The sequence below is a fragment of the Neomonachus schauinslandi genome, chromosome 15, assembly GCF_002201575.2.
Source record: "Neomonachus schauinslandi chromosome 15, ASM220157v2, whole genome shotgun sequence".
Taxonomy (NCBI): Eukaryota; Metazoa; Chordata; class Mammalia; order Carnivora; family Phocidae; genus Neomonachus; species Neomonachus schauinslandi.
In genome coordinates, this window is record NC_058417.1 from 41575786 (window position 1) to 41603111 (window position 27326).

General features: G+C 59.8%; 2 protein-coding genes across 8 annotated transcripts; both read right to left on the reverse strand.

Annotated features, from left to right (window-relative positions):
- Positions 1–397: 397 nt before the first annotated feature.
- Positions 398–6146, reverse strand: ATXN7L3 (ataxin 7 like 3). Of its 5 annotated transcripts, none has more exons than XM_021681769.2 (13): positions 5956–6146; positions 4488–4598; positions 4060–4192; positions 3690–3861; positions 3414–3511; positions 3200–3222; positions 2825–2870; positions 2587–2615; positions 2189–2257; positions 1877–1920; positions 1549–1620; positions 1298–1455; positions 398–1184 (listed from the first exon to the last, which is right to left on the reverse strand). In XM_021681769.2, exons 2-13 carry the CDS (start codon positions 4536–4538, stop codon positions 1036–1038), a joined length of 1044 nt encoding a protein of 347 aa, XP_021537444.1. In that variant the 5' UTR covers positions 4539–4598; positions 5956–6146; the 3' UTR covers positions 398–1035. The 5 variants fall into 5 exon arrangements, with proteins under 5 accessions (XP_021537444.1, XP_021537442.1, XP_021537443.1 ...); XM_021681767.2 differs by having other exon boundaries at positions 2587–2672; XM_021681768.2 differs by having other exon boundaries at positions 2825–2891.
- A 5620-nt stretch (positions 6147–11766) lies between these two features.
- UBTF (upstream binding transcription factor) lies at positions 11767–26985 on the reverse strand. 3 transcript variants are annotated; one of them, XM_021681761.2, is made up of 21 exons: positions 26845–26985; positions 24303–24440; positions 22684–22859; positions 22068–22151; positions 21815–21970; positions 19310–19374; positions 18908–19028; positions 18436–18546; positions 17965–18098; positions 17669–17810; positions 17317–17358; positions 17078–17191; positions 16827–16982; positions 16295–16450; positions 16083–16193; positions 15616–15704; positions 15323–15512; positions 14550–14597; positions 14372–14443; positions 14134–14277; positions 11767–14035 (listed from the first exon to the last, which is right to left on the reverse strand). In XM_021681761.2, the coding sequence occupies exons 2-21, from the start codon at positions 24358–24360 to the stop codon at positions 13910–13912; spliced, it is 2295 nt and encodes a 764-aa protein (XP_021537436.1). In that variant the 5' UTR covers positions 24361–24440; positions 26845–26985; the 3' UTR covers positions 11767–13909. The 3 variants fall into 3 exon arrangements, with proteins under 3 accessions (XP_021537436.1, XP_021537437.1, XP_021537439.1); XM_021681762.2 differs by lacking the exon at positions 26845–26985 and adding an exon at positions 25485–25545; XM_021681764.2 differs by lacking the exon at positions 18436–18546.
- Positions 26986–27326: the final 341 nt, after the last annotated feature.

The window sequence follows — 27326 nt, forward strand, 5'->3', positions numbered from 1 at the left end:
TTCAGAGGCAGGAGCATCGAGAGAGGAACTGAAGCTGGTCAAGGTGAAGGAGGGGGGTAGCAAGCAGCAGTTGGGAACTTGGACTGCCCTGCTAGGGCAGTGGGGCAGGGTAGGCGGGAGGAACATGGGGCCACCCCAGGAGGGTGAGGCTGGGCCCCTTCCTGGGGCAGGGAATGAGGTAAGAAAACATTTCAAATAAAGCAGCACCGTTCCCTCTCACCTTGGGGCCCCACTCCTCACCAGCCCTGGGTCAGGGAGGAAAGGTAGGGGGAGGGGAGTCATTTTGATACACAGCTCCCTCTTCCTACCCTCCCTTAGCCCCTTCCTTGAAGCTGTAGAGGCTGGAGGCCCTTTCCTGGCACCCAACAACAAAAGGACAGCTCCTGCTGCCAAGGAGGCCCATGGGGACTGAGGGGAAAGGGCTGCCCCTGTGGGGGGCAGGGAAGGCGGTGGCAGCTCTGGACGCCCACCTCAGCAGACAGCTTGCTGTGCCTGCCTACCCCTGGGATTGGGGGCATTTGATAGGATTCTGCACACAGACAGGACACGCCCAGCCCTGCCCCTCAGCTCCAAGCACCGGACCCATTCACATTGCTGAGGGCAGCTGGGGGAGGCCCCCTCCAGGCTCAGCTTCCAACCCACAGCCTCCCGGGTAGCCACGATGCTTCTCGGCAGGGCTTAGTCCAGTTCCTGGGGTGGGGGGCAGGCAGTGCCCTGGCACAGTGCCCAGGTCAGGCCCCTGGCCTAGCTGGACATCCAGTAACTCACAGAATAAATAGGAAAACGGCCTCCCCACCAAACTTATGTCCAAGGCATAGTATGTCCAGGTCTGAGTCCTGCATGCCAAGGGGTCGTGCTCCATTGCAGAGGACCCTGACACCCCCCAGGGGTGCATAATTGGATCCTCTGCCTGCCTGGCCCACCAAGCTTCCCAAGCCCAAACCCCCAGCAGCCGTCCATTTGCCAGGCTTTGCCACCTGGGTGGGGGTTGGGAGAGAGGGCTCTGCTCAGCCAAAGGCTATCCCTGCACCCAAGTCAGTTGATGTCATCGTAGATGCTGGGCGTTGGGGGTGCCGGTGGCTTTGGCTTCTTCTTCTTGTTGGAGCCTAGGCTGGAGGCAGTCCCTACCAGGCTCAGATGGGATTTCTTTTTCTTGGTTTTCCGTGACTCAGAGCTGTTGGTACCTGAAGAGAAAGAGGCACCAGGGATGAGGGTTGGGCTGTGTCAGGAGAACACAGGTGTCCCCACAACCCCGGCTTCGGGCAGAAAGCCCGTGGGGCCCAGGTATATCACCTACCTAGACCCCATCCCTGATTCTCACTCGTCTTGGAGGAGCCTGAATCAGAGGGTGAGAGATCAGAGGAGCCGTCCCACTGAAGCCGGCTGATCAGGGCCTGGCTGTCAGTCATGTCAAAGCTGTCATTATCCAGGGAACTCTCGACCTCTGGAAGGACGCTGGAAAGGAGAGGGGTCAAAGAAGGGCTTTAGGGATACCAATCATCATCCTGATCTTCCACAACCCACCACCCTCCTTGGAGGATCCCTTACACTGAGGGTCCGAGGAAATAAATCCGCACGGCTCGCCGCTGCTCATCTGTGTGCTGGGGGCAGCGCAGGGACCTGGTGGGGAGAGAATTAATCAGAGCCTGACAAGGCACGAAGGGTCTGAGGACCTCAGGTGAAGCCCCTTTTCCTCAGCAGAGGCGGGAGGAATGGACTCAGACCGGGAAGGGATAAACAGAGTGCCCCCAGATTGTGGCCCAAGGCCTGACCATGAGAGGAGGGAGGGGAAGGGTGGGAGCCCCACTGCTCAAGTCCAAGGGTACTCCCGACCCATGCCCAGGGTCCCTGCCCCCCTTCTAGGTTCTGAGCTCACCTTGTGCACATCTTCTTGGTGTGTTCAGAAATCACCCCACATTGCTGGAAGAGGAATAGAAGCTGAAAGGAGGGATGGAGGGAGCCTACTCTAGACACTAGATATTCTCTTCTGTAAAAATGCTGCATTGCACAAACAGAAGTGGCCCCAAGGTGTCCAGGACAGTCCCAGACCACCACCGGCCAGGAAACCTGATTCCAGAGAGAGCGAGCTACGTGGCCCTGACTGCTGTCACCATCCCCCCCCGGGGATGTGACCACTGCCTGTGGCTCCAGCCCACTCCCAAGGGCCTCCCCTTCCCTGGTCTCTCACCGTGGTGAGCAGATTACGCAGCTCGTCTGGCCCCAGAGTCTCGTAGCTGATCCCAGTTGAGTTGTTATACTGGGGGAGAACCAAGAGTACAGGTCAGAGAAGAGGCAGCCCCAGAGGGAGGGGGGAAGGGCCGGATGGGTGGGGGGAACCAGTCTCTCTCATCCGTCTCTATGTGGGAGGGCCTACGACCAACCGGCCCAGCGGTTTCCCAGTGATTCTGCCCATCCCACCGGCATGTCGGGGAGGGGCCAGGACCCAGCAAGAACATAAATATGCAAGACCGAAACACCCCATCTAGTGCTTCCGGCATCGGCATTCTGATCCCCACCTGTCCAAACCCCACCCAGCTCACAGCAAGGAAAACAAGAGAAAACCTGAGAGGGGCAGCACCTACTCACCTTAAAAGGATCCGAATTGCTAAGTTCCCCTGAAGAAGAAAAAAGAAGGGGAAGGGTGTTTGATGCAGAGGTACAGACAGAGAACCCTGAAAATAACCAGAGAGGAAGTGGGGGTGACAGAAGGATCACAGGCCCTCCCTCGATACCCCTGTCCCCCTCAGCCCCCCACCTCCCCCCTCCAGCAATGAGTCCCAGCAGACGCAGCTAGAACCACCCCCATCATTCAAGCCCCACTTACCATTTTTGTGTTTTAAAGACTTGGATCTTCGAGGGGAATTGGGGTTCTGGAATGGGAGATACCACAGCTTTGGGGAAAGGGTAACGATAAGGGGGAGCCGAGAACCCAGGGAAGGAAAAAAGATTTGACAAAGAAACATCCTCAAATTCCTACTCTTCCTCCCCAGTAAGAGGCGCACCTACCCATATTCCCTCCTCCCCTACTCCCCCAAGGCCTCCGCTGCCCTCCAGCCCACCACAGACACCCTCATCCCAAAACCCAGAGAGGCACCCCATGGACCTCAGACTTGAGTCAAGATACCAGAGGACTCCCTGCCCAAAGGGGAGGGTATCTGTCCTTCGCCCAAATTTCCCTCATGCTTGCCCCGGCTCTCACCTTGTCTGATTTTCTCTTCTTGGCTGAAAAAGACAAAAACCAGAGGGCAGGGTCACTTTAAGTTCTCAATCTAAGGACCCCCATGGAAACACACAAAGCTACATTCTCCCCTCCTCATCCAATATAACAACTTGTGACCCTTAGGTACCCAGTTCCCACTTGCCCACCTCACCCCGATGCCCACCCACCCCAGCTTCCCCAGATCCCCAAACACCTTTCTTCTCTGAGCCATAGGACCAGTCGTTATCATTGATGTCATCGTTATCCTCTTGGTCACTCTCGGACTTGTTCATATTGTTGCTATTGGCAATCCTGCCAACGGAAGGGAAGACAAAGGGTCAAGGCGGCCACCTCTCTCTGCCCCCGGCCACAGAGGCCAAGCACGTGCCACCCTCTGTGCCCTACCAAGGCCCCAACGCCGCGGCCCAGGGTGCGAGAGACGAGCCCAGCAGCTCTGGGTCTAGGAGCGGCAGAAGCCCGAAGCCCTCACCGGCGGTTGGCGATGCGGCTGCTGTTCCGGCCCATTCCCAGGCACTTCTCCAGGTGGGGAGCGAAGCGGGAGGCAGCAATACTGCGGCTGCAATTGGGGCAGACACACTCCTTGCTCTTCCACTGGTTGAAAACCTGTCCAAAGATGTCCAACCCCGGCTGGTCCACGATCTCTGGGGACAGGAGAGGCGTGGCGATCAGGGCAGGCAGGGGACCCTCACCTCTTGTTTCCCCGCCCGTGGCCTCTTGAAACCCCCTGCCTAGGCTCACAGGAGCTCCAGGCGCTATATCTGGTGCAGTTTCCAGAGGAGGAACTTCCAAGGATCCCCGGGGCAGGGGCCGGACGGCTCTCCTTCAACCCTGAAGCTCACCAAAATCCTTCATGCTATCAGGGTCCGTGTCGTCCAGGAAGAAGTAGCCACACTTGACAGCCCGGTGTACCTCGAAGCAGAATCCCAAACAAGAATCCTCGACCAGGTCCGCGTATATCTCCTGAGCTATGGCCTGGGCCCAGGGGAGAACATCCGCGGTCAGGAGGGTCACGGCCCCCTGGCCTGAGAGCAACTCTCACCAACCAAACCTGTCAATTCACCCTGGCCAAAGATAATGCTTTCTTTGCCATTTTCCCCGTCTTGACGTCGCGTCCTTTCTTCTTCCAGATCCTTGGGCCTTTTCAGCTGGCTATTCCCTTTAAGGAACCAGGCTGACTACCCAAATTCCTCTTTGGTGTGAACGCCAGATATAGCGACGTAGAGACATCAAGAGAAAGAACTAGAGGCACACGTGGGGGAGCCCTCACCTCTAGTTTGCTGTTATCCAGGCCAGACAAAGACATTTCCTCCATTTTCATTTGTAAACTCTTGTGGAGACGGCGCTCTGACTGCTCATAGCACAGCGGGCGGCAACACGGCTGCACACATGGGGGTGGGGGGTGTTGGTGTGAGGCCAAGCACCTCTGCAGACCGCCACCTCCCCTCTGCACCCCACTGCCCGGAGCTTACTCCTGCCATCAGGATATACCCCTCCCCAAGGCCTAGGCTCACTAAGTCCAGATGGTCCTTCAGGGCCTGAAACCCAAAGGTGGCCTAGTCCTTCCCAGGACTGAACTCGGGCCCTGGACTCTGCCACCAGTCAAAGTCTGGGTCTATAGGAGGCAGCAGCTCACCCAGGTCCCCCAAACTCAAACCCCTCTTCGATACCCATGGTGCAATGCAGCAGGGGGAGGAGAAGGAACTCTAAGGCCTCAAAGCAAACCCACAGGGTGTGGCAAAGAACTGCACAGACTCCTAAATACACCCCCCCCTTCCCTAGGCTCTCCTCAGAGTCACCTCTGCTTTCAGCCAGGATGTCCACTTGGGGGGGTACTGCTACCAGAAGTAGGAATGGCCCTAGAACCCTACAACCTTCACCCCACTCTGTCTTCCCCTGAAATAAGCCTGTGACTACAGAAGGGGAGCAGAGCCCACAGAAACCTAGAGCTGAAGGAGCATTTCTAGCCACCATGAGCAAGAAGAGGGGATAGAGCCCGGTTGGGATGGCATGCCGGGAGTGGGCACTCCCCTTACCTGTTCTCCTTTTAGATAACCACCCTCCCTCCCTCAGGACCAGCCCGGAAGTCTCTCCAAGAGCCCCAAAGTCCAGGAATCCCCACCAAAGGATTCAGAAACAGCGCCCACAGTCCGGGGCCCCTCTGAACGGTGGGTACGAGTTTAAGGAGCTGCCGGCCTAGAGTGGGGTGGGGACTGACAAATGAGCCAGGGGCACTGGGGAGGGTAGGAGGCCGGGCCTCGGCTCTTCCCCCGTCCCTGCGGCACTGCTGCTGCATCATACCGACTGGGGGGAGGAGAGCCGAGCCGCCCGAGGCCGGCGCCGGTCCGGGACAGACCGACCCCTAGAGAGTGGGCAGAGTGGGACGCGTCCCGGCCCCTCTCCTTCCCCGCCCGCCGACAGCCCCAGCCGGCCGGGGAGAGGAGTCCGGGAGGGTGTCTCTATTGTCCCGGGGGCTGGGGCCTGGCTCCCTAACAAAGGCCCCGCGCCCCCTCCCCGGCCGGCCCTGCCCCGCCCAGGGGGGACCCAGACAGGGGGAGAGCTGGGGGCCCGGGCCGGGCCGGGAAGCCGGGGGAAGCCGGGCGTTTCCGCGTCGGCCCGGGGGGAGGGGAAGGGGCGCTGACCCAGACCTGGGGGGAGGGGGCCCAAGCCCCGCCTCGGGCCCCGCCCCCCGCCCCCCGCAGGCCCCTCCCCCGTCCCCGTCTCCGTCCCGTACTCACCCCGCCCGGGGGGCCGCGCCGGGGCCCGGCGGCCTCTCAGGGCCGCGTCCTCCGGCGGCGGCGGCGGCGGCGGCTGCTCCGGAGCCCCATGTCCGTCGGTCCGTCCTCGCCTCTCCCCGGGGCCCAGGGCCCGGGGCCGGGGGGTCGGGCCGCCCCCCCGCCTCGCCGCCTCACCGGGCGGCCATGGCCCCTTCCCCTCCCTTCTCGTCCCGTCGCCGCCTCCTCCTCCTCACCTCACCCCGCCCGCGCGCAGTCCGCGCGCCGTCCGCGCGCCCCTCCCCCCGCCCCCCACTCCAGCCCGCCTCTCCCGGGCGGGGGGTGCGGCGCGAGCCCGGAGCGCGCGCGCGTGCCGCGACCGGAGGATGGATGGATGGAGCGAGCGAGAACGCGAGCGTGCGCGCGCGCGCCCCTCTCCCCCTCCCTCCGCGCGGGCGCGAGGCCAAGCGCGAGCGCGCTCCAACCTCCTCCTCTTCCTCCTCCCGCCCCTCTTCAACACCCCGCCCCCGCCCTCCCTTCCTCTTCCTTCTTTCGCTTTCGCGCGCCCAGCGACTGCTCGCGCCTGCTAGAAGGGCCCGAGCGCGTGCATCTGCCCCGCGGCCGCAGCTCGGCAGCATTTGCTCCAGGGGGCGGGGACCGGGCGGGGAGGAGGGGCGCCACGCCGCCGTCCAAAGTACCGGCGGACGGGGACGGGGGCGGGGAGATGGGCGGGGCCTTCGGGAGCAACATCGGCCAATCGCCGTCTCGCCTCGGTCCGGCCGGCCCAATAGGATAGCGGTGGGTGGAGCGACGTTCAAGGTGAGGTGCGCGGTGCGCTGGGGGCGGAGACGTTGTGCCGTCCCGGCCGGCTCCGGGGCGGGGGCAGCGGGTGGCGTCGAAAGAGAGCGCCGGCTCCCAGCCGAGCCTGGGACGCCTTCCGGCCCAGGATCCCCCGCCCTTCCCTCGGGGCTCCCAGCTCTTCCCCCCTCCCGCCCCCGGGCGCCCCCGGGCGCCCCCACGCCGGCATTTACCCCGTAGCGTGCAGCCACTTCTCTGAAGAGGCCGGAGTTGAAGTGGGGCTCTGTGAGCACCTCAGGGCAGAAAACCTATGGAGCCAAAGGGGCTCGTCCGAGCCTCCGTTCCCCTGTTTCTGGGCGGGTCTCAGCCCACTCCAGGCCTGCGAGCCAACGAACGCCCGAGATGAGGGTCCTCCGCTGAGGGCGGAGGCCGAGCTGTGCCCTTCTGAGCGGAGCGGCCTCCCGGCCCTCAGCCTAATTTAGATCCCACACCTGCTCGGCTTTCCTGCTTCCGGAACCCACGCTGGACCCCCCACCTCTCGGACAGCCTGCCTGGCACTAGCCAGACCCTGCCCCCGACCCCGCGCTACTGCCCCGGGTGTGCCCGGATCCGCGCGCTCTCAGTCCCCCTTTACCTTCTGAAGGGAAAGGCCTTTCCTAGCCGCAACCGATGCCCAGACTGGCGCTTCTGTCTCGGTTATTCTCTGGGTCTGGAGTGTTGGAACGGGGGTCTGACAGCCCTCTCCCCCTTAGAAGAGGGGATTAAACGAGGAAAGTCCTAAATCATACACTTGGGGACCATTATTGGCTGTTTGATCTTCGGCAAACATGTATTGAGGCAATAGTCCTAAGTGGTTAAGACCAGATTTGAATTAAACCTATGGACCTGGCAAATAAACTTGGGCAAATGAGCTCTCTGTTGCCTCAGTTTACTCTGTTGTCACCGGGTATAATGATAGTACCTATCATTAGGTTGTTGTGAGCACTGACAAGTCAGTGCATGTGAAATTCTTCGCTCACTGTAAGTGGTTTATAAATTTTAGCTGCTATTCTTACGTGCTCTAAGAATCTTACAGTGCCCTGTGCTGGGATACAAAGATGAAATAAGACAATTGTGCTTCCTCAAGAAGTTTACAGTTTGTCGGGTAGACAGAACTGTAGGAAAATAATTGCCAAACACTGATAAAAACAAGAGAGAGGGTACCTGGGTGGCTCAGTCAGTTAAGCGTCTGACTTCAGCTCAGGTCACGATCCTGGGGTCCTGGGATTGAGCCCTGTAGGGCCCCTGCTCAGTGGAGAGTCTGCTTCTCCCTCTCCCTCTGCCCCTCCCCCTCTCCGGCTCTCTCTCTTTCAAATAAATAAATAAAATCTTAAAAAAACAAACCACAAAAAAAAAAAAAACAAGAGAGAGATGCACAGGGGATGGGGTCGCCAGGAGGACAGTTAAAATTATGTAAGAGAGTTAGTCAGTAACGGCTTCTTATAGTGGGAGATGAACTAGGTCAAGGCAGGCCAGGAAGGCACTAGACATCCCAAACAGCAAGCTTCAGGAGTATGGTTCAGTTTGGGGCCTGGCTGGAGCGTAGGAATGGGTGGGGAAGCAGCAGGAGGTGAGCAGGTCAGACCATACAGGACTAAAGGTGTGCTGAGTAATATGGGCTTTAGCCCTATAGGCCATGAGGAGTCCTCAAGGGGAACCATTTGATCAGACTTGAACTTTAAGTAGATCATTCTGGCATGCTGAGTCTGTAGATTGTATTTATTTATTCATTCACTCATTTATTCGGGGGGAGAGAGGGAACACGAACAGGGGTTGCAGCAGAGGGAGAAGGAGAAGCAGGCTCCTGGCTGAGCAGGGAGCCTGATGCAGGGCTCGATCCCAGGACCCTGGGATCATGACCTGAGCCGAAGGCAGACGCTTAATCAACTGAGGCACCCAGGTGCCCCGAGTAGGTAGATTTTTGTTATCGATTGAGGTGTATGAGGTAAAGGACAAGCCCCGAAAACACCTTTAACCAAGATGGGGAATTCTGAGGAGGAGACATGAGGATATAAGGAGAAGGACAAGTTCAGTTTGGTATATGTTGTAGGTACTGTGGGACCAGCTAGTGGAGACTCTCTGAAGATCACTGAAGTGAGGCCAGGCCTTCAGGAACCTCCAAAATGTGAATCAGGAATTCTCAACTCTGACGATGATGATCTGTTTCTCAGTCTCTAAATATGCCCAGTATATCTGCCCTGAGGAATTTACACATGCCCAGGAAGACTTCCTGTCTCCTCTCTGTTTACCTAAATCCTTCCTCACTTTCCCACCCGTGGCCATCCTCACACCAAACTCCTTTACAAGTGGATCATTTCTATTCATCCAGCCCTTGGCCTGGGCTGCTCAGTGGTGGTGACCTCTTTGGGAACGTGCCCGGTCTCCACAGTTAGCATCAGTCAGTCAATAAACACTAAGGACTGCGCTGGTCTGGGCTCTGGGCGAGGCCCTGGGGTGTAAGCAGCGAGCCAGAGAGACACACAGACTTTGTCCTAGTGGAATTTACACCCCAGCAAAGCCTGATGTGGATGAAACAAGACTGAGTGTGAAGGCATCCGGGCTGCTGAAGAAACAAATGGCATGATTTTTTTGTCAAGGGGTCAGAGAAGATCCCCCCCACCCGGAAGAAGTGATCTTTTAAGGGGAGCCCTGAATTAACTAGACAGTGAGGTGAAGAGGAACATTCGAGGCAGAGGGAATGGTGATGTGTACAGGCAGAATGTGGCCCTGGGAGAGAGAGTGGCATGTTTTGAGACCTGGACGGCCAGTATAGCTGAGTTGGTACAGAGGCCAGCAGGGGCAACGGATCCCCCAGGACCTTGTCAGCCATACTTAGTCACTCATTCAACAAATGTTTCTTGAGTGTCAAATGTATACCAGGCAATTTTAGGTGCTGGGGTTACTGTAGTAGACAAGCAGATAAGGTGTCTTCTACCTGGGGAGATAGACAATAAACAAGAAAACAGATATAGAAACAAAGATGTAGGAGGAGGCCTCACTAGAAAGGGTTGTTAGGGAACGCCTGTCTATGAGGTGACATTTGAGCTGAAGCCTGCAGGATGAGAAAACCAGCTGTGTGTAGAATTGAGAGATTAGCATTTGGGGCAGAAAGTACAAAGGCCCTGTGGTAGGCATGTTTGAAGAACAAAAGAGATCATTTGGCTGGATCGTTGTGAGTGATTAGGAAGAGCAGGGTGAGAGAAGGTGGGAGATGGGAAGCAGGGGCCAGGCCTTGTGGAGTCATGTAAGTTGTTAGTACAGAAGTAACCAGATTTCTTTTTTTTTAAAGATTTTTATTTATTTATTTGACAGAGAGACACAGCGAGAGAGGGAACACAAGCAGGGGGAGTGGGAGAGGGAGAAGCAGGCTTCCCGCGGAGCAGGGAGCCCGATGTGGGGCTCGATCCCGGGACCCCGGGATCATGACCTGAGCGCCCCATGAATAAAAAATTTTAAAGAAATAAAGTGAAAAATCTGAGGGGCGCCCGGGTGGCTCAGTCATTAAGTGTCTGCCTCCGGCTCAGGTCATGATCCCGGGGTCCCGGGATCGAGCCCCACATCGGGCTCCCTGCTCCGCGGGAAGCCTGCTTCTCCCTCTCCCACTCCCCCTGCTTGTGTTCCCTCTCTCGCTGTGTCTCTCTCTGTCAAATAAATAAATAAAAATCTTAAAAAAAAAATTTTTTTTTATTCATTTAAGTAAGCTCTACACCCAATGTGGGGCTCAAACTCATGACCCAGAGATCCGGAGTCGCACACTCTTCCAACTGAGCCAGCAGGATGCCCCCAGATTTCTTTTTTAAAAATAACTTTGGTTGCTGTGTGCAGAATGGACTGTAGGGGGCAAGAGTGTAAGCAGGAAGACCAGTTTTAGGAAGTCTTTGCGGAAGTTGAGCAATGATGGTGGCCTTGAATAGGATGGGGATGACAGCAATGGGGAAGGGTGCACAGATTTGGGAGAGATACAGGAAGTGGAATGGACAGGTCTAGGTGAGCAAATACATATGGAGGTTTAAGAGGGAGAGAGAAGTCAAGGCTGATACCCTAGTTTCTAGTTTGAATAACTAGAGGTTGGTGATCATTTTGGGCCTTGAGGGATGAGGTGCCTGCAACATATCCCAGAGGATACACGGAAATCTACACAGGTTTGCAGTTTGTAAGAGCGGTCTCTGTAGATACCACCTTTTGGATTAGTTACCTATGGGTGATAATTGGAGGTTCATAAGGTGACATGAACACCTAGGATAGAATGAGGAGCCAATGCTAGCAGAATAGACCAAGAAGTCAAGAGATGGACAAGTGTCCACTGGATGGAATGATGAACATGCTGGTGAATTTAGAGTCACCCCAGGAGAGTGGTGAGTGAGAGGTGAGGAAATGGGAGACCATGAAGGGCAGTGAGGTTTCCAGCAATTTGGCCAAGAACACCAGGGTGTGGGGCCAAGGGAGAGCTCCTGGATGGGGACTAGGTCTCCAGCCCTTGGTGGTTCCAGGAACCTGGCCAAGGCCTATGCAGGGAAGCCTATCTATCTTCCTTAAGCTCAGAGGGCGAGTCATCTTGGCCCAGCTCACTTCCCATAAGAGCCCTGGGTGGAGTTAGGAAAGTCATCTCTAACCCTGGGTGAGGCTGACAGCTCAAGATAGGAGGGTCACCCCAACTCCCAATGATAAATCCTTACATGACCAGGGTGAACCCGACCCTAATAGTTCGTTGCTCCCAATTTCCCAAGGCAGTGCACTCTGGGAGAAAATAATGTATCCGTTCCCCAAATTCTGTCTTTAGTGGTCTGACAACCCAAGGTGAACTGAAACGGAAGTGCAATAATAGCACAGAAAAATGTGAAGGTAGGCTGCCTATGGAATCTTTAGGAAGAGAAAGATGGTTCTAGAGAGAAGGGGCAAACAAGCTGGCTTCGAGAGTCTTTCCCCGCTGAACTTGGTGCATCTCCCCCGCACCCCGCCCTTCATTGATTCCAGTGAGCAGACAGCAAGTCAAACCTTTGTTTTTCACTTTATTGTACAAAAAGAGGGAAAACAAAACTTCTACAGTTGGCCTTAAGCTTAGGCAGACACCTCTAAGACATTCCCTCCCACCTCCCATGATACAAATTCAAGTTGTGGTTGTTGCTGAAACCTACAAAAACACTCCTTAAATATTAGAAAAAAAGGGGAGAGAGTGGGGGGGGTCCTCCCACTCCAACCATCCCATCCCAGTGCCAAAATGCACTCAGAGTGACCTCTTACAGCACCAACACCCCCATCCCCACAGCCCTGTTCGTACTGTAAGAATTTTCGATTTTTAAAACGGGGAAAAAAAAAAGTGCCCCATTCAAAGTTGTTTTTAAATGAAAACACATTCCACTAAAACACAACAGTATAGGGGCATTCAAACAGGAAAATGGGGTTCTTTGCAGGGGCTCTTGGGAAGAAATAGAACCTATGAACCCCTATATCAGGGTCAGGACAAAGGAAGGGGAGTGGGAGTGGGGAGTATCCTCCCCTAATTCCCCCACCCCCAGCACCATGTCCAAGGCAAAGCAGATGGTCTGCTTTCCTTTGGGAGTGGGGTCCACCTTTCCCATCCCACCCCCTGGGTGGACTCCCACTCTTCCTCCACCCCTTGGCTTTCATTCAGAGGGAGAAGGCGGAAAAGCACAAAGCCCCAACTAAATAGGTCATTGACATGATTGTAAGGGGGAAAAAAAGCGCCAAAATTTAATCAGAAAGTAAAAATTTCAATCCACAGAGATAAGGTGGCTTGGCTTATTAAGGGTCCAAGGAATTAGGGTACCAGAAATTTCGAGATGGCCAGGAAGGGTTAGAGGGACAGCTGCAAAAGCAGCCTTTGCAGACCCCTTCCCCAGCTGGGGGTTTGGAGGGGTGGGGAAGGGAGCAGACCTGAGAAATCAAAGGGAATAGGGGTGGGGGGTTCTGGAGGTTTTCGGGAAAGGCAGGAGGGGGTGTATGTTAAGAGCTTCCAATATATTTCTCAAAGCCCAGTTTCTGAGCCTAAGGTGGCCAGGCAACCTCTCAGGTGAACGGGGAAGGCCTTTCCCACTGAATAAATGCTCTTAGGTTCACCCAGTCTGGCCCCCTCCCCATGCCCCGCTGGAGACCAGCGGGCTCAGAGTCACGTGGCCCTCGAGGGAAGCAGCTACAGGAAAGTTAGAGTGGTTTCAGTACCCGCCCCCCCTCAACTGAATCAGAGATTAGGCAAAGCAGAGAATGTGGAGAAAGGGGCTGCCCCAGCCTGTTCCCACCAGGATCAAGGTCTCCCTGGCCCTCACCAACCCATTCACTAGATTCACAGACTGAGGTGGGCTCCCCCTTCTCTTACACACGCACGCACGCACACACACACACGCCTATGCACACATCCACAGGTGCATCCATGCTATGTACAGGCGGACACACACACGCACACACTTTTCCATTCGCATCAAGACCGTTTTAAAAAAGTCCCAAACCTACCCCCTAAACCCTCCCTCTCCCAGAAATGACAACAGAGACGGCAGCCGAGATCGGTAGGAAACGTCTCGTTGACAGCTCAGAGCTTAAAAAAAAAAATATATACACATATATAAAAAACACTTCTGCCCCCTCCCCCCGCGAGTGGGTCCAGGCAGCTCCTTCCTGCAGAGGGCAGGGGAGAGGGCTATGGGGCAGTGCCCGTTTTCTCTGAGGCTCCTGCCCTCCTCCCCCCACGTTCCCTGCCTCCAGTTCCAATGTAGGGGTCCAGTCGGCAAGCCCCTCTGGGAAGGGAGGGGTCTTCCCCAAGCTTCCACCCTCCCATGGGTCGGGCGGCGGGCGTGGAGGGCCTCACCGAACTCTGGGAACCCCCCACCCCACTCCCAGGTCCATTGTCCATGACGGAACCGCAAGTGCAGAAGAGGGCTGGGCCGGGCCGGTCCAGTGGTGGCTCAGTCTGATGGTTGCGCTCCCTGGAGGGCCCCCCAGGGCTGGTGTCTCTGAGGCTGCAGAGTCCTGGCCTGGGCTCCTCCAGCCCCTCCCCCGCCGGATTAAAAAAAAAAAAAAAGAAAAGAAAAAGAAAAGAAAGTGGGGGAGGCCAGGGGGCAGGGGACAGAACATGGGGGAGAAACAAAGGTGGTCAGCTGGGGAGGGGAGCCCTGGGTGGGACTGAGCCTCAGTTGGAATCAGAGTCCGAGGAGTCCCCCGAGGAAGAGGAGCTAGAGCTGCTGCCCTCAGACTCGTTGTCCTCATCCTCATCGTCCTCCTCGTCGTCGTCCTCGTCCTCGTCATCCTCCTCGTTCTGGGGGGGGGGGGGCAAGGAATGCGGTCACCAGGTGGCAGTCCCGGCAAGCCGCCCCCCGCCACCTTCCCCCCCGCCGCCCCGCCCCGCCGCCTGACCTCATCTCCATCCTCGCTCTCGTCCTCACTGCTCGACTCGGAGGAGTCCCCGCCATCCTCAGAGGAGTCCCCGTTCTCCTCGTCCTCCTCCTCTTCATCCTCGTCCTCATCCTCCTCGTCCTCTTCATCATCCTCCTCAGACTCCTGGGAGGGGCGGAGGCACATCAGTGGTCTCGGCCACACCCCTCCAGGCACGGAGGATCCCCCCACCCTACCCCGTCTGGGAGGAGCTCCTTACCGACTTGGACTGCAAGGCAGTCCGGCTGGACTTGGGGTTTGGGCCTCGCAGCTTGGTCATGCTCTTACGTTTCTGGGGGAAAGGATGGGGACACAGACAAAGGGAGCGGCCATGAGTTGCAGACATTGGCCCCCCCAAACCCTCCCTTTCCCTGGCACCGCCCTGCTCCCAGACTCACATTGGAGATGTACTCTTTATATGCTGCCCGGTCCTGGGGAGACAGACTCTGTGGGACACAGAGGGGGAGGTAAAGGTTGGAACGCCACCCAATCTGCAGGTGACCAAGCGCCAGGCAGCGGGCTAAGCCCTCACATACCACGACCCCATTCTGCCCCTGCTACTCTCCCCATACCTTGGGTCTCTGTAGACAGCCCCCCCAGGATCCGCGAACACAGCTCCAATACTACTTCTCGAGATGCTCCGAACCCTTTTCTGGGCTACCCCGCCCTAGGACTACTGGTTTTCGTGTCCCTCCTGTTGTTCTGCCCAAGCAGAGGCTCCAGAGTTAGTCCTTCCTCAGCTCAGAGAAGCCCCCACAACCATCACCACACCCTGGTACCAACACTCCCACCCTGCAAGCCTGGAGCCACAGATGAGGGGGTCTGGGGCTCCCCAAATCTCTGGACACTTACACCCTATCTCCAGGGCCCCTGGTTAACCTGCCTGGAGAGCTGGGGAACACATAGGTGACCCTCCCCATGTTACAGATCTGACTGCTCACCCAGGGTGCAGAAGGGGAGCCGGTCCCAGCTGGAGTTGGAAAAGGCAGTCTGATCTGGATTATTCTACTTACTAGCTGCGTGACCTTCGGTAGATTACTTAACCTCTCTGAACCTTGGTTTCTTTGACAGCAATCATTACCCTATAGGCCTGCTCGGACGCTGAATGAAATCATGAATGCAGACCCGCCTGACGATGCCTCCTTCTTCCAAGGGTCCCCAGCCCTCTCACCTTGACCCAGAGGTCCAGGTGTACTTTGTACTGCTTCTGCTGTTCCTCCGCCAGTTTTTTGTAGTGCTCCTTCTGGCTCTGCGAGATACGCTGCCAGCGACTACCGATCTCCACCATGCGCTCTTTCAGTGGCAGGTGGTTCAGCTCCCCGTTGGACAGCAGTTCCTGGGAGAACTTCTGGTAACCGTTCCTACGAGGTGGGGCGGCGCAGGGAGGGTTAAGACGCCGACCCAGCAAACCCTCTGGCCATGACCCTCCCCGCGGCCAGGGTGGGTTCCGGCCCTCTGACTCACATGGGAGGCTTCTTCGGTTCTCCTTGGAACTTCATCTTCTTGGACGAGTTTGCAGCAGCGGGAGGCGCCCGCATCTCACTCAGCTCTCTCTGCGGGGACACCCGGGAGGGTCACGCTCGCTCGCTGCACTCCCCCACCCAGAAGTACTTCTGCCTCCCGCCCCAGGCCATCAGTGCCTTAGAAACCAAGGCAGAGCCGGGGAGCTCACACCTGGGTCAGGCGCCGCTGCTCCCAAGTGCTACCACAACTACACTCACAGGACACGTACCACCGCCCCCATCTACGGACACGTGACTGAGGTTCTGAGCGGGAAGGTGGGACGTTTGCTCAGGGTCACACAACCAAGGCTGGGGCTCCTGGCTCCATGGCCCACCCACCGAGGAAAGGGTGCTCCGGCCACTGAAGCGCAGGGAGGCGGCCAGCTCCCCCGAGCCCACCGAGCAGGCCAGCAGAGCCCTTCTTCCCACCTCGTATCGCTTTTGGTCTTCGGCTGCCTTCTTAATCCACATCAGTTTCTCCTTCTTCTCCATGTTGTTCCAGGTCATCTCCATGGCTTTCAAGGCCTTCACCCGGTCATTCTGGAGACAAACAGGGGTGTCAGCTATGGGAGGGGTCACCTGGGGCTGGAGGCGGCCCGCGTGGGCAGGCTGCGGAACAACCCCTTTGGGCCCCCTGCCACCTTGAAGCGGGCCAGGTAGTCCCCGATGACGCTCTGCTGCCAGATCTCCTCAGCTCTCTTGGGTGACTCCGGCAGCTTGCCCCGTTCCTCACGGTCCCCGCCCGGCTTCCTCTCGGACTGGGCCTTCAGCGCCGCCTCCCGGGCCTTGTACTTGGCCTGCGGAGGGATGGCAGGGGCGTCAGCCTTCCGGCCGCCCCCAGGGGGCGCGCGCTCCCCGTCCAGCACTGCAAGGCTCCCCCCACCCCCTTGGCCAGGGCGGGGCGGCTCAGAGGCTCAGAGGCTCCGAGGCGTGGGCTGGTGCAGATGTCTCCAGCCTGGGGCTCAGTGCGCCAACCGGCTCTGCTCCCTGGGGAGCCCGGGCCCTTGGCTGACAGCTTCCCGCCTTCCGGCTTGCGGAGCTCCCAGGCTCAGCATCCGAGCCCAGGCAGACGTGTGGCTCACACAGGCCAAGGCTGAGGAAGTGCAGCTAGCCCCTGGGGGAGGAGCGGCCGGGACCGGCCCTGACAGCCCCTGTGGGCCGAGGGAGCCTGACCTTCTTCTTTTCCGACAAGTCATTCCACATGCGGGCCAGAAGCCGGGTCAGCTCGCTCTCCGAGAGCTCGGGCCGCTCCTCTTGCAGCTGCCGCCGCTTCTCTTCAGAGAAGATGAACATGGCTGACACTGGCCGCTTGGGCTTCTCGGAGCCGCCCTGTAGGTGGACAACGAAGGTCTGGGTCCTGGGGGTGTTGGCGGGGAGCCCCACTTCCCCCCCCCAGCCCCCAGTCAGTTGTGCCCGCTGCGCACCTTGCTCCCTTCCTGCGAGGGCTTCTTGGAGGCTGGGCTGGTGGCTTGCTTCTTGTTGATGCTTAACATCTTCTCCTCCCCGAGGACCCGCTGCTGTTCCTCCTCAGGCAGGCTCTGGTCCGGAGACAAGAGGTGGCATGGGGCTGCGCGCCTGGTGGCCAGCTTGCTCCCAGGGGGTCCAAAGGGCCTTAATCCCAAGGCCCGCGTCTGCCCGATGCCCCACCTACAGGAACACTCACCTCTAGGAAACGGAGCAGTTCCACCTCATAGTCTTTCTTTTTCTGGAAAAAGAGGGGGAGTCAGGGTCAGTCTGGGGGCGGACCCGCTGGTTCTCAAGGCACAATCACCGTCTACAAGATGTGCACAGCCTGGACAGGGCCTCGACTCCCTCTACGGGCCGTAGACACAAGGCCTGAGGCCATCCACTTTGAGCAGCCCAGGTGCTAGACCCAGCACACCACCGAGTTTGGAGCAGGGGCCCGAAATCCGTTTGCCCAGTAACCGACTGACCCTAGCCGGGGCCAGATCTCCTGCTTCAACTCCCAAGGCCAGGCCTACGCGTCTCCGGAAGTCCTCCTTAGCACAGCTCACCTGGTCACACTTCTTGTGGTAAGCATCCTTCTCCTTCTGGGAGAGCAGCTTCCACTGCTGACTGCACAGGACCATGCGCTCGGTGCTGGGCACGTCCTTCATGTTGGCCATCAGCTCGGCGCAGTAGAGCGAGTAGCTGTTCCTGTCAGAACCGGCAGGGAAGGAGACGTGTCCTCCCTGAGCGGCCTCCCCGAGGGACCAGGGCAGCTGGCTTCCTCGGCTTCAGAGCCTGGCCGAGCTCCCTAGATGCTCACTGGCCCACTCACCCCCCACCCCCACCCCAGGGCAGCACTCACGGAGGTGGCTTGGTGGGTCGCCCATCAAACTTGTCCTTGAGCTGGCGTTCGGCCTTGGTGAGGGTGGACTTGGTGATGCCCTCCTCACTGATGTTCAGCTCAGGGTGCTTCTGGATATAGTCACGCATAATCTCCTGCAGAGTGAGGTGGGGGAATGGAGGGCAACGGGGTGTGGGGTTAGCCGGGGCCAGGGTGGGAGGGGGAGAGCCGCTGGGGAGGGGAGGCAGGGAGCAAAAGCTGGGGGGTGGCCGTGTGTCTGCTACGTCACACGAGATATGGCGCCCTGCCCTGCCCTAGCCTGAGATCTCATGGGGGGGGCAGGGAAGGTAGGGGCAGAGGTGAGGGGCCCAGAAGGCCCCTCCCTCAATGGAGGGACAGGGAGTGACTGCCTCCCGCAGAGTGCGGAGGCCAGAGTCAGAGGGCAGAGGCTCTTGAAGAGCCGGATGGGGAGGAGCGCAGCGGAAGCCTAACCTCGTACTCCTTCCGCTGCTCCAGGGCCTTATGAATCCATTTCAGCCTCTTTTTGTCCGAGAGCTGAGACCACTGCTTCCCCAGGGAGTCCTTCACCTCCTTCGTAGTGGCCTGCAAACCAAAAGCCGTCAGACACACACAGGCAGCCAGGGGCAGGGAGAGGGGCGGGGGGAGGGGGGCACAGAGGCCCCCGCCCCCTCAGGCCACAGGAGGTCACATGAGTGTCCCCCACAGGCCAGGAGGGGAAAAGTGGAGAGGCGGGGGTCCCGCCTAGGTGCAAGGGGACAGGCTCACGCACGCACGCACGCACGCACGCACTCACACGCCAGCTGGCCCAGGCCCTGTCCATGCAGCCCAGCCCTGGGGAGGGGCCTCCTCTCCTGCTCCCCTGCACCGTGCCCGGCCGACCTGGCGCGGCTCCCCCCTGGCCACCACCACACACCCTCCCCGTCCCCCCCGGCCGGACACTCACGTCGGGCCGCACTTTGAGGTACACCTTCTTCTCGTGGGTGTACCACAGCTGCTGGGGGGTTTTGGGCTTCTCGGGGATGTCCGACTTCTTGGCATTCTGGATTAGGTCAGGGTGATCCTCCCTAGCCAGGGCGTGGGGAGCGACAGTCAGCGGGTGCTGGGGGGTCCTGCCAGGGAGACCCCGGCTAGCTGCCCCACCCACCGAGGCTCGGTGGCCTATCAACTGGGGCCGAGTGGGACAGTGGCTACCTGCCTGTCCCTGCCCTTGAGCATGACCCACTAGGGTCTACACGTGACCCGTCTTCCATGCCTCACAGATGGCAAGCCTGAGGCTCTGGTCGGGGTTACCCTATCCTGCCACACCCAGTGCCCTGTGGCCCTCCTCTGGGCTCCACTGCCTTACCTGAACCGGGCCAGGTTTCGCTCGAACTCCTGTTTCTCTCTCTGGAAGTCCTGAATATATTTCATCTGGGGGAGGAGGGGATGGGGTCATCCACGACCCAAAGCCTGAGCTATAAAAGCCACTGAGTCCTTGCTATTTTGCCTCCCAGCGGTGACGTGGACAAACCGAGGGTGGCACGAGCTGGCAGGGGATGGTGGCCTGCCTTCCAGTGGGCTGGGGAGACTCAACCGTAGCCCAGACTGTTGGCTTAGCACCAAACAGTGGGAGCTACTGGGGTCTCCCAGAACACATTCTACATCCTGGTCCCTCCTGTTGAGAGGGAGAGTCCCAGAAGTGGGACCCGGCCTCACCCAGTCCCAGTGAGCAGTGACAGCACTGGGACTCCCCCTGACCCTACCAACCCTACCTCCCCCAGTTTCCCCAACACCGCAGAACTCCCCGTGATGAGTCAGGAGGTGGTGTAGGCCTTGCCCCTATCATTCCCTCCTCCCATGTCTGTGGCAGCCGGCATTGGTCTGCTGCCTCCAAGGTGGCCCACAGGGCCAGGGGGCAGGCTGAGTCCTGCTTTCAAGGCCTGAGGGGAGACGGTGTTGAAGGCACCCAGAGTGAATTCTTGCAATGTAAATGACACTCTAACAGACTGGTCTCCTGAATTTGGATTTTCTTCCCGATCCACTGAGTGGTAGTACCTCCGGTCCCCTGGCTATCCTTCACATGCCTTCCCCACTCTGAACCCCTTCCTGTTACCTTCTTCCCGGCTCCTAGCTGGCGGGCTCCTCCAGCCCTCCCTCCCCCACCCCACTGGCTCTCCTCTGCCTTGGCTTCTCTTCGTTCTCCTCCACCTCCTTCTGTAGGGCTGGCCTCCCCTCCCGCGATCACCTACTTCCCTGTTTTGTTTCTGCCTCTCCATTCCTCATCCTTCCTTTCCCACCGGTCTCTTTCCTCTCCTCTTCTACTGGCTACCACTCAACGTCCAGCTCTCTTTTCTCTCTTTCCCCGAGTCACAAGAGTCAGCCTTGGAAGGGTCCAGGGGCTCACAGCAACTGAGCTCAACCCCTGCCTCTCCCAGAAGAGGCACCAGGCACAGGAAGAGACAGCCTCACTTTCCCCTGTGGTTCCTGCAGAAAACGGGGAACAGAGCCCAGTCCACTCTGCCCCAGTCTCAGTCCTCCTTACACAGAACAAGAAGTCACGCACAGGGTCGGGCTTACCCTCCGCACCTCAGATAAAGACCAGGTCCAGAGAAACGAAGGAACTTACCACAGGTCACACACACAGCAATTCAAGGGTAGTCACGAGAACGGGCCCAAGTCTTGGGTTGCCCAGGCCAGCACCCTGTCCGCTCTACTGCGTAGTGTCTTAGCCCTCCCTGGTCCTGGGACCCTTGGCCTCTGCCTCCCACACCCTGAGTGTCTGGGTGTCGTGTGTACGGTCTGCTCTGCGACCTCCCCGTCAGAGGGGCCAAGGAGAACTCCGCCACTTCCTACCCCGGCTGGGCCTGGGTGGCAGTGGAGACAGCTGGCTTCACCCCGCCAAGCTGGCTCCTTTTCGGGTGCAGAACCGAGGGGGCATGTGAGCCTGCAGCCAGAGTGCACGGACCGGGAAGACGGAGGACTACGCATGGGGCGGCGGCCAGTGCCGCCTCCTGAGAGCTGGCTATGTGCGGCTTGGTCTCTTCTTCCCCCAGTGGGCCCGCTTCTCTCTCCCGCTGCCCCTCACTGACCCCTCTCCGTGGCTCCGCCTTGCAGCCCGGCACCCTTGCTGTCCATCTCCCACCCCACCCCCATCTCGCTCAGGGCCCGGCTGCAAACCTCAGGGAGGGTCCATTTGACCTCACCGTGCAGGACTGGGTCCAACCCTGCCTGGGAGACTGGGGTAACCTCTGCCCAAGGTCAATGATCTCTGACGGCCCGGGACAGCAGGAGGCCACAAGGGACACGGGGCATCCTCGGGCGAACGTGTGCATGGAGGAAGGAAGCCCACTTCACGTGTGGATGTGGCAGCGAGAAGCACACCCGCGTCCTGCTCTGCTGTCACTAGTGGGGGGACCCAGGACATGAGTCCCTCCTGAGCCTCAGTTCTGTGCCCACACAATCAGAATAACCCCTTCTCCAGGGGTTCCCTGTATGGGGATACTGCGTGCATCAGATGAGACCACAGTGGGAAACGTCAGAGGATGAACCGCTGGGCCAGCCCGACAGAGCATGTGAGCACAGAAGCCGAGCTGTGTGAGAGAAACTGTGGACTGTCTGTGGGGTCAAAGGCTGGACTGAGCACCTGCCGCAGTCCACGTTATGCCTTCGACAGTCCCTGTACCTGATTGTGTGTGGGACCGGGAGGAGGAGATCAAGTGTGGCTGCCCGAGGCCCTACACTCTGCTCTGCTGACCGCCCCCCCCCCCCCCCGGATGCCAAGTCCCTCTAAGCCTCCCCCCACAGTTGACCTACACTGCACCAGCTGCTCCCTGCCTTTTCCCTCCTCCCCGTTTCACCCCCCTCCCCCCACCTTCTTCTTCTCCGGCAGCTCCTTGTATTTCTTGGACAGAATCTTGGTCAGGTCCAGGTTGCTCATCTCAGGGTGGAGCTTCGCGTACTTGGCCCGCTTCTCCATGAAAAAGCGGAAATAAGGGGTCAGGGGCTTCTTTGGGAAGTCCGGGTGTTTCTGGAAGGAGGGTCAAGGACACGGTGAAAGTCAGACAGTATCTGTTCTTTGGCCCATTCCTCTCCTACATGTCATGCTCCTCCTCCTGGAAACTCACCTTGAGTTTTTTGCCTTTGTAAGGATTTTTAACATGTTCCTGAGCATCAAGGATCAATTCTGTCAATGTTCGGAACTTCCTCACCTGGAGGAAGAAAGGAGGTGAGTGCAAGGGGAAGTTTGGAAAGGGAAACATCACCCCAGAGCATATCCCCCTTTTCCAACGGGTCTCCTCTATTTTCCACTAGACTGAATTTATCAAAGGGGGAAGGGCAGAGGCCAACAGCCACCACTCAGCCCCTGACACCGAGGTGCTGGCCCATGCCTCCGGCAGAGGACCAGGCAGTCCACACACACCAAAGGACAGCAACAAGGTGACCACCTGACCTCGACGTGTTGTCCATGCCAGCACCTCATTCAATCCCCAGAACAGCTCAGGCGACAGAAGCTCCAAGACGGTAAGTATTCAAGGCCACACAGCTAGAAAGTGGCAGAACTGAGAACTCTAGGCCGGCGCTGTCAACCGTGCCACCTCCCAAATGCACAAGGGCGACCACATGAGCACCTCGCCTGGTCTCTTTCCTTCCTGTTTACAGACTTCTGTTTCCTCTCCCCCACCAGGAAGGTTGAGGCAGGGGTTCGTGTAGATGTGTCAGGAAAGGGGGGGATTCAGTTACCTCATTAGAAATCTCCACCCATTTGAGCTTGCACATGTCTCCAGAAAAGTCTTTAAATGCTACTTTTTCCCAGTCCATATGTGACTCGGTGGTTTTGAACTTGGAGCTGTCATTGGATGGAAGGTTGTTCTTCATACATTCCAGCAAAGTCAGCATGTCTTCCTGAGACCAGCGGTCTGGGGAGGGGTAAGAAAAGCAATCATGCCCAGCTCATGCTTTCCCCTCATCTGTTCCCCAGTCCTTAAGTGCTCAATCCTTCTTTCCCAGAGCATCCCAAATCCCTGGTTACCTCCGATCTGAAGGCAAAGACAAGACATGATCTAGTCATAAGGGAAAACTGTGACCATATGGATTAGAACAGGAATTCCAGTCCAGACAGCATCATACCTAGAAAGCCAGACTTGAAGTCAGGTCTGGCTTACTTCAAAACCATGATCATTTCTAACATGCCAGACTGCCTCAGGCTACTATTTATTGTGGGGAAGAGAAAGAAATGAGGCTGCGGTGATTTGGGGCCTGGTGGGCCAGCAGCGAACTTACTGGGAGAGGGGAGAGAAGCAGGGAGGCACAACACATCTAAATGTGTTGCCTAGTTTAAGCTCTAGGTGGATCCCATAGATGTGCAAGGACTGAGGATGGAGTGTGGGAACTAAGAACCCATGCAGACGGTTCTCTCCTGCACAACCGTAAACTAACGTCAGAGATCTGAGTAATTTGGGGCAAGTAAGAAAAATGGAATGGAAATGGAAAAACCATACAGGACAGCTGGGAGGCAAGACAGACAGGTGGGCAAAGGCTGTCAGGGCCCTGGCTCCAGGGAGAACCCCCAGAATTCTGAGTTGTCTTCTGGGTCCAACTCCCCATGGAGGCCAAAAAGGGGGTCTGAACCAGCTATTTCCGGCCACTGAAATACAGCTCCAGTAGGCCTCTCTGGAGGGTAGCGACCCTGGAAGGTAAGCTGGGAGAACAGACATCCAGGGCTAGGAGTCAAAAGGGCTCTTCCTTTGCATCTGCATCTGGTAACCTGGGTCAGGGCTTCCACACGGTGGGTCACATGGGCCAATAATCCTCTCTCCTCCCAGTGTCCCCCAGTCATGGCCAGATGCTCAGCTTCATCCTACCCCCTGCCCTCATACACACAGGATCCCCACTGGATGGGGTAGGGTCTGGTTATGGACCTTCTTCTGGCTTGGAGTCTCAAACCACCAAAATACCCTCTCTCTCCACCTGCCTGACCAAGAACCTTGTCCTCTGAATAACAATAAAACACCTGAAAAGCCTTCCCAATCACTTTCTTGTCCCCCTTCCCCCGCGTTCCTCATCCTTCCTCCCATTCCAGGACACTGGGTGAGGACAGGACACACTCTGGCCTGCCTGGGAACCCCAGAAAGAAGGCTGGCACAGACCTCCTTCTCCCGCTCTAACCCAAGAATGGAGCGTGAAAAATACGGTTCATAGCCTCAAGGCCAAATAACTTGGGTTTGGCCAAACTCGACTCATAAAACTGAAGATGTCCCCCATCATCTCAACTCAGAGAATGCAGACGACCCCTTTGGAAGGGGAGTGGGCCCTGCAGCCAGCCATGTGGGAAAAAAGCACATAAGTTAAAGAGCTCCTACCTTGGCCTTTGGGGGCGGCCATTTCCAGGTCTGTGGGGCAGTCGGCTTCTCCGTTCATTCTTCAGCCGTCCAGCCGCCTCCTCCAGCCACCTCCTCGGTCGTGCTGGCCGGGCAACCCGCGGTGAAACCCACCTCACCCTTAACGAGAAACACCAGTCCCCACTCAGGCGGGATGCGAGCTGAGGGACTTTCTATTCCTCCCTCCCCCAAAGGGGAGGGGGGCACAAGTCCACCTCTCGCGGAGACTCTGCCAAGACCCCAGGAGACCTAATGGGTCGGTGGGTGTGGGAGTGCGCGCCCCCCGCGCCCGCCCCCCCCCCCCCCCCCCCCCCCCCGCGCCAAAAAAAAAAAAATCTCCTCCTCCTCTGTGCGCCCGCCCCGGGGAGGCCCCAGGCTGGAGGGCGGGGGAGGAGGAAGGGCGGGTAAAGGGCGCGCGCGGCCGCGGAAGCGGGCACGCGCTGCAGTCTCCTCCTCCCGCCTCCCCCCGGCCGGTTCCCCCCGCCTCCGCAACCCGGCGGGGACCCGGACGCAGCGCAGCCGCCGCCAGCCCGGGAGCGCAGCGGCCGCACCGCCCCCGGGGACCGGATCCGGATTCCCGCCGCCCCCCCCCCCCGCGCTCCCGACGCCGTCCCCGCCCGCCCGGGCGGGGGAGCAGCCGGAGAGAAGCGGCCTAGCCTGCCCCCCCGCCCCCGAGCCACCCACCCCGGTCAGAGGCGCCGCCACCGCCCAGCCACCCCGACGCGCACGGAGGAGCCCAGCGCAGAGGCGCGACCACGGCGGGAACCGCCGCCTCCTCCCCCGAGCTTGCGGCCCAGCCCCGCCGGCGCCCCCGCCCCGGCCTCCGGGGAGCCGAGCCAAGGAGAGGGCGGGAGGACGGCGGCCGCGAGGCGGGGGCGCAGCGCTCACCGGCCCCGCGGCCCCCTCCGGCGGCCGGCGAGAACTGCGCCTGCCGGCTCGGAGAGGCGCGGGCTCCTGTGCCCGCGGCCGGGGCTCGGCTCGGGCCTCGCTTCCTGCCCTCCCCTCCCCCGGCTCTCGGCGTCCTCTCCAGTGCCCTGATCCTCCTTCGTCCAGTCCCCTGCCTGGAGGGCGCCCCGGGTTCCCCCCCGGCGTCTACGGCACCCGCGGTTAGCTCCCCGCCGCCTGGCCCCGACCCCGGAGCGCGTCCTCAGCCGCCTCGGTTACCCGGCGCAGCGCGGCCTCCGGGCTTCCCGCTCCGGCGGCTCCCTCCCCGGCTCTGAGCGGCGGCGCCCTCCCCCGCTCGGCCGGGCACAGCCGCAGCTCCCTCCCGCGGCGGCAGCGGCTCCTCCTCCGGGCGCGGCGGCGGCGGCGGCGGCGCTGGGGCGGCGGCTGCTGCTGTGGCGGCGGCGGCTGTGGCTGCTGCTGCCTGCTGCTCCTCGCGGCGAAAAGCACAAAGCACAGCGCCCTCCGCCTGCAGGCAGCCCGCCCGCCGCCCGCCCGCCGGCCCCGGCCTCAGCTCGCACACCCCCCGCCGCCGCCGCAGCCTCCGCCGCCGGAGCGGGGAGGAGGAGGGAGAAGGGAGGAGGAGGAGCGGGAGGGGGGGCGGGAGAAGCGGGGCAGCGAGCGCGTCCTTCCCCGTAGAGCGCACACCGACCCCCGGGGAGCGAGCGCCAGCCCGCCCGCCTCGCCGGCTCCGCTCCCTCCCACAGCCTGCCCGGGCGGGCTCCGCGGGGGGCAGCTGGGAGGAGGGGCGGGAGCTGGGGGGACCCGGGCGGCCGAGGCGGAGGGAAGGAAGGAGGGGAGGGGGGTGGTGGTGGTAGTGCTGGTGGTGGTGGTGGCGGCGGCGGCGGCTGTTGCTGCTGCTGCTGCTGCCGCCGCCGCCGCCGCCGGGGAGGGGGGGGGCCGGGGCAGGGAGACACGCAGCCGCCCGGATGGCGGCGGGACTCGGAGCCGAGGCGGGCGGGCGAGCGCCGAGAGCGACCTCGCCAGACCCGCGGGGGAACTAGCAAGCTTGGCCGGCGCGGGAGGGAGGGCGCGAGGCGCGGCCGCAGAGAGGGTGCCCGGAGGGCCTCCCGGCGGTCGGGGAGGCTGAGGGGTGCCCGCAGCTCTGCTTCGGAGTTCTCCCCCAAGTCCTCCCAGCTGAGATTCGGGCTTCACGGCAGTCCTCACTTCGCTCCCCTCTCCCGCCTCCTGGAGCGGGCGCTCCGCGCCCACCCTCTTCCCCGGAGCGTGGCCACTGGCTTGGGGCGCACGCACGCCCATCGCGGCGCCAGCCTTCGGCGCCTACCTCGCGGTCCCCTTGCTGCCGAACGGAACACACACGAAACTTAAAAAAAAAAAAAAAAAAAATTACCCGTACAAAATGCCCTCCCTGCAAATTTAAAAAAAAAAAAAAATCCCCTTTGCTCCTTACACCCCGAAACCGCGAGGGAGCGACGGGCTTCGGCGGAGGACCCGCGCTGGGAGCCGGTTCAATCCAGCCCGGCATGGCTCCCCAGGCCTGCCCGGGCGCATGGAGATCGGCGCCGCCGCCACTCGCAGCAACCCCTCTCCCCCGAAATCCGCGGAGCCCGGGCTCACTTACCGAGCGTGTGAATGGGAGCGCGGGCCAGGGGCACCGAGGGGTGCGGCGGGCGGAAGAGCGGAGCCGCAGCTCCGCCGCAGCCGACGCCGGGGCAGCGAGTCGCCAGACAAAGCCCGAGATGGCGAAGCGGAGCGACGGCTAATGGCGAGCCCCACGCGCCGCGCTCCGCCCGCCCCGCTCCGCCCGCCCGCCCGCCCGCCTCGGCGCAGCGCAGCGCCGCTCCGAGCGCTCGCCCGTCAGAGCCGCCTCGGCGCCGCCGCCTCCCGGGCCACCCCGGCCTCGCCTGGCCCCTCCGCCTCCTCCGGGCCACTCAGCCTCACCCCCTTCCCTCCCACCGCGATGGGGGCTGCACGAAAATTAAAAAAAGAAAAAGAAAAAATGCTTTTCTTTCTTTTTTTTTGGTGGGGGGGCAGGGCGGGCGTGTTGAGACTTTTGGGGTTTTTTGCCCCCAGCTCTCACTCACCTGCGGAGCCGCCGGGAGG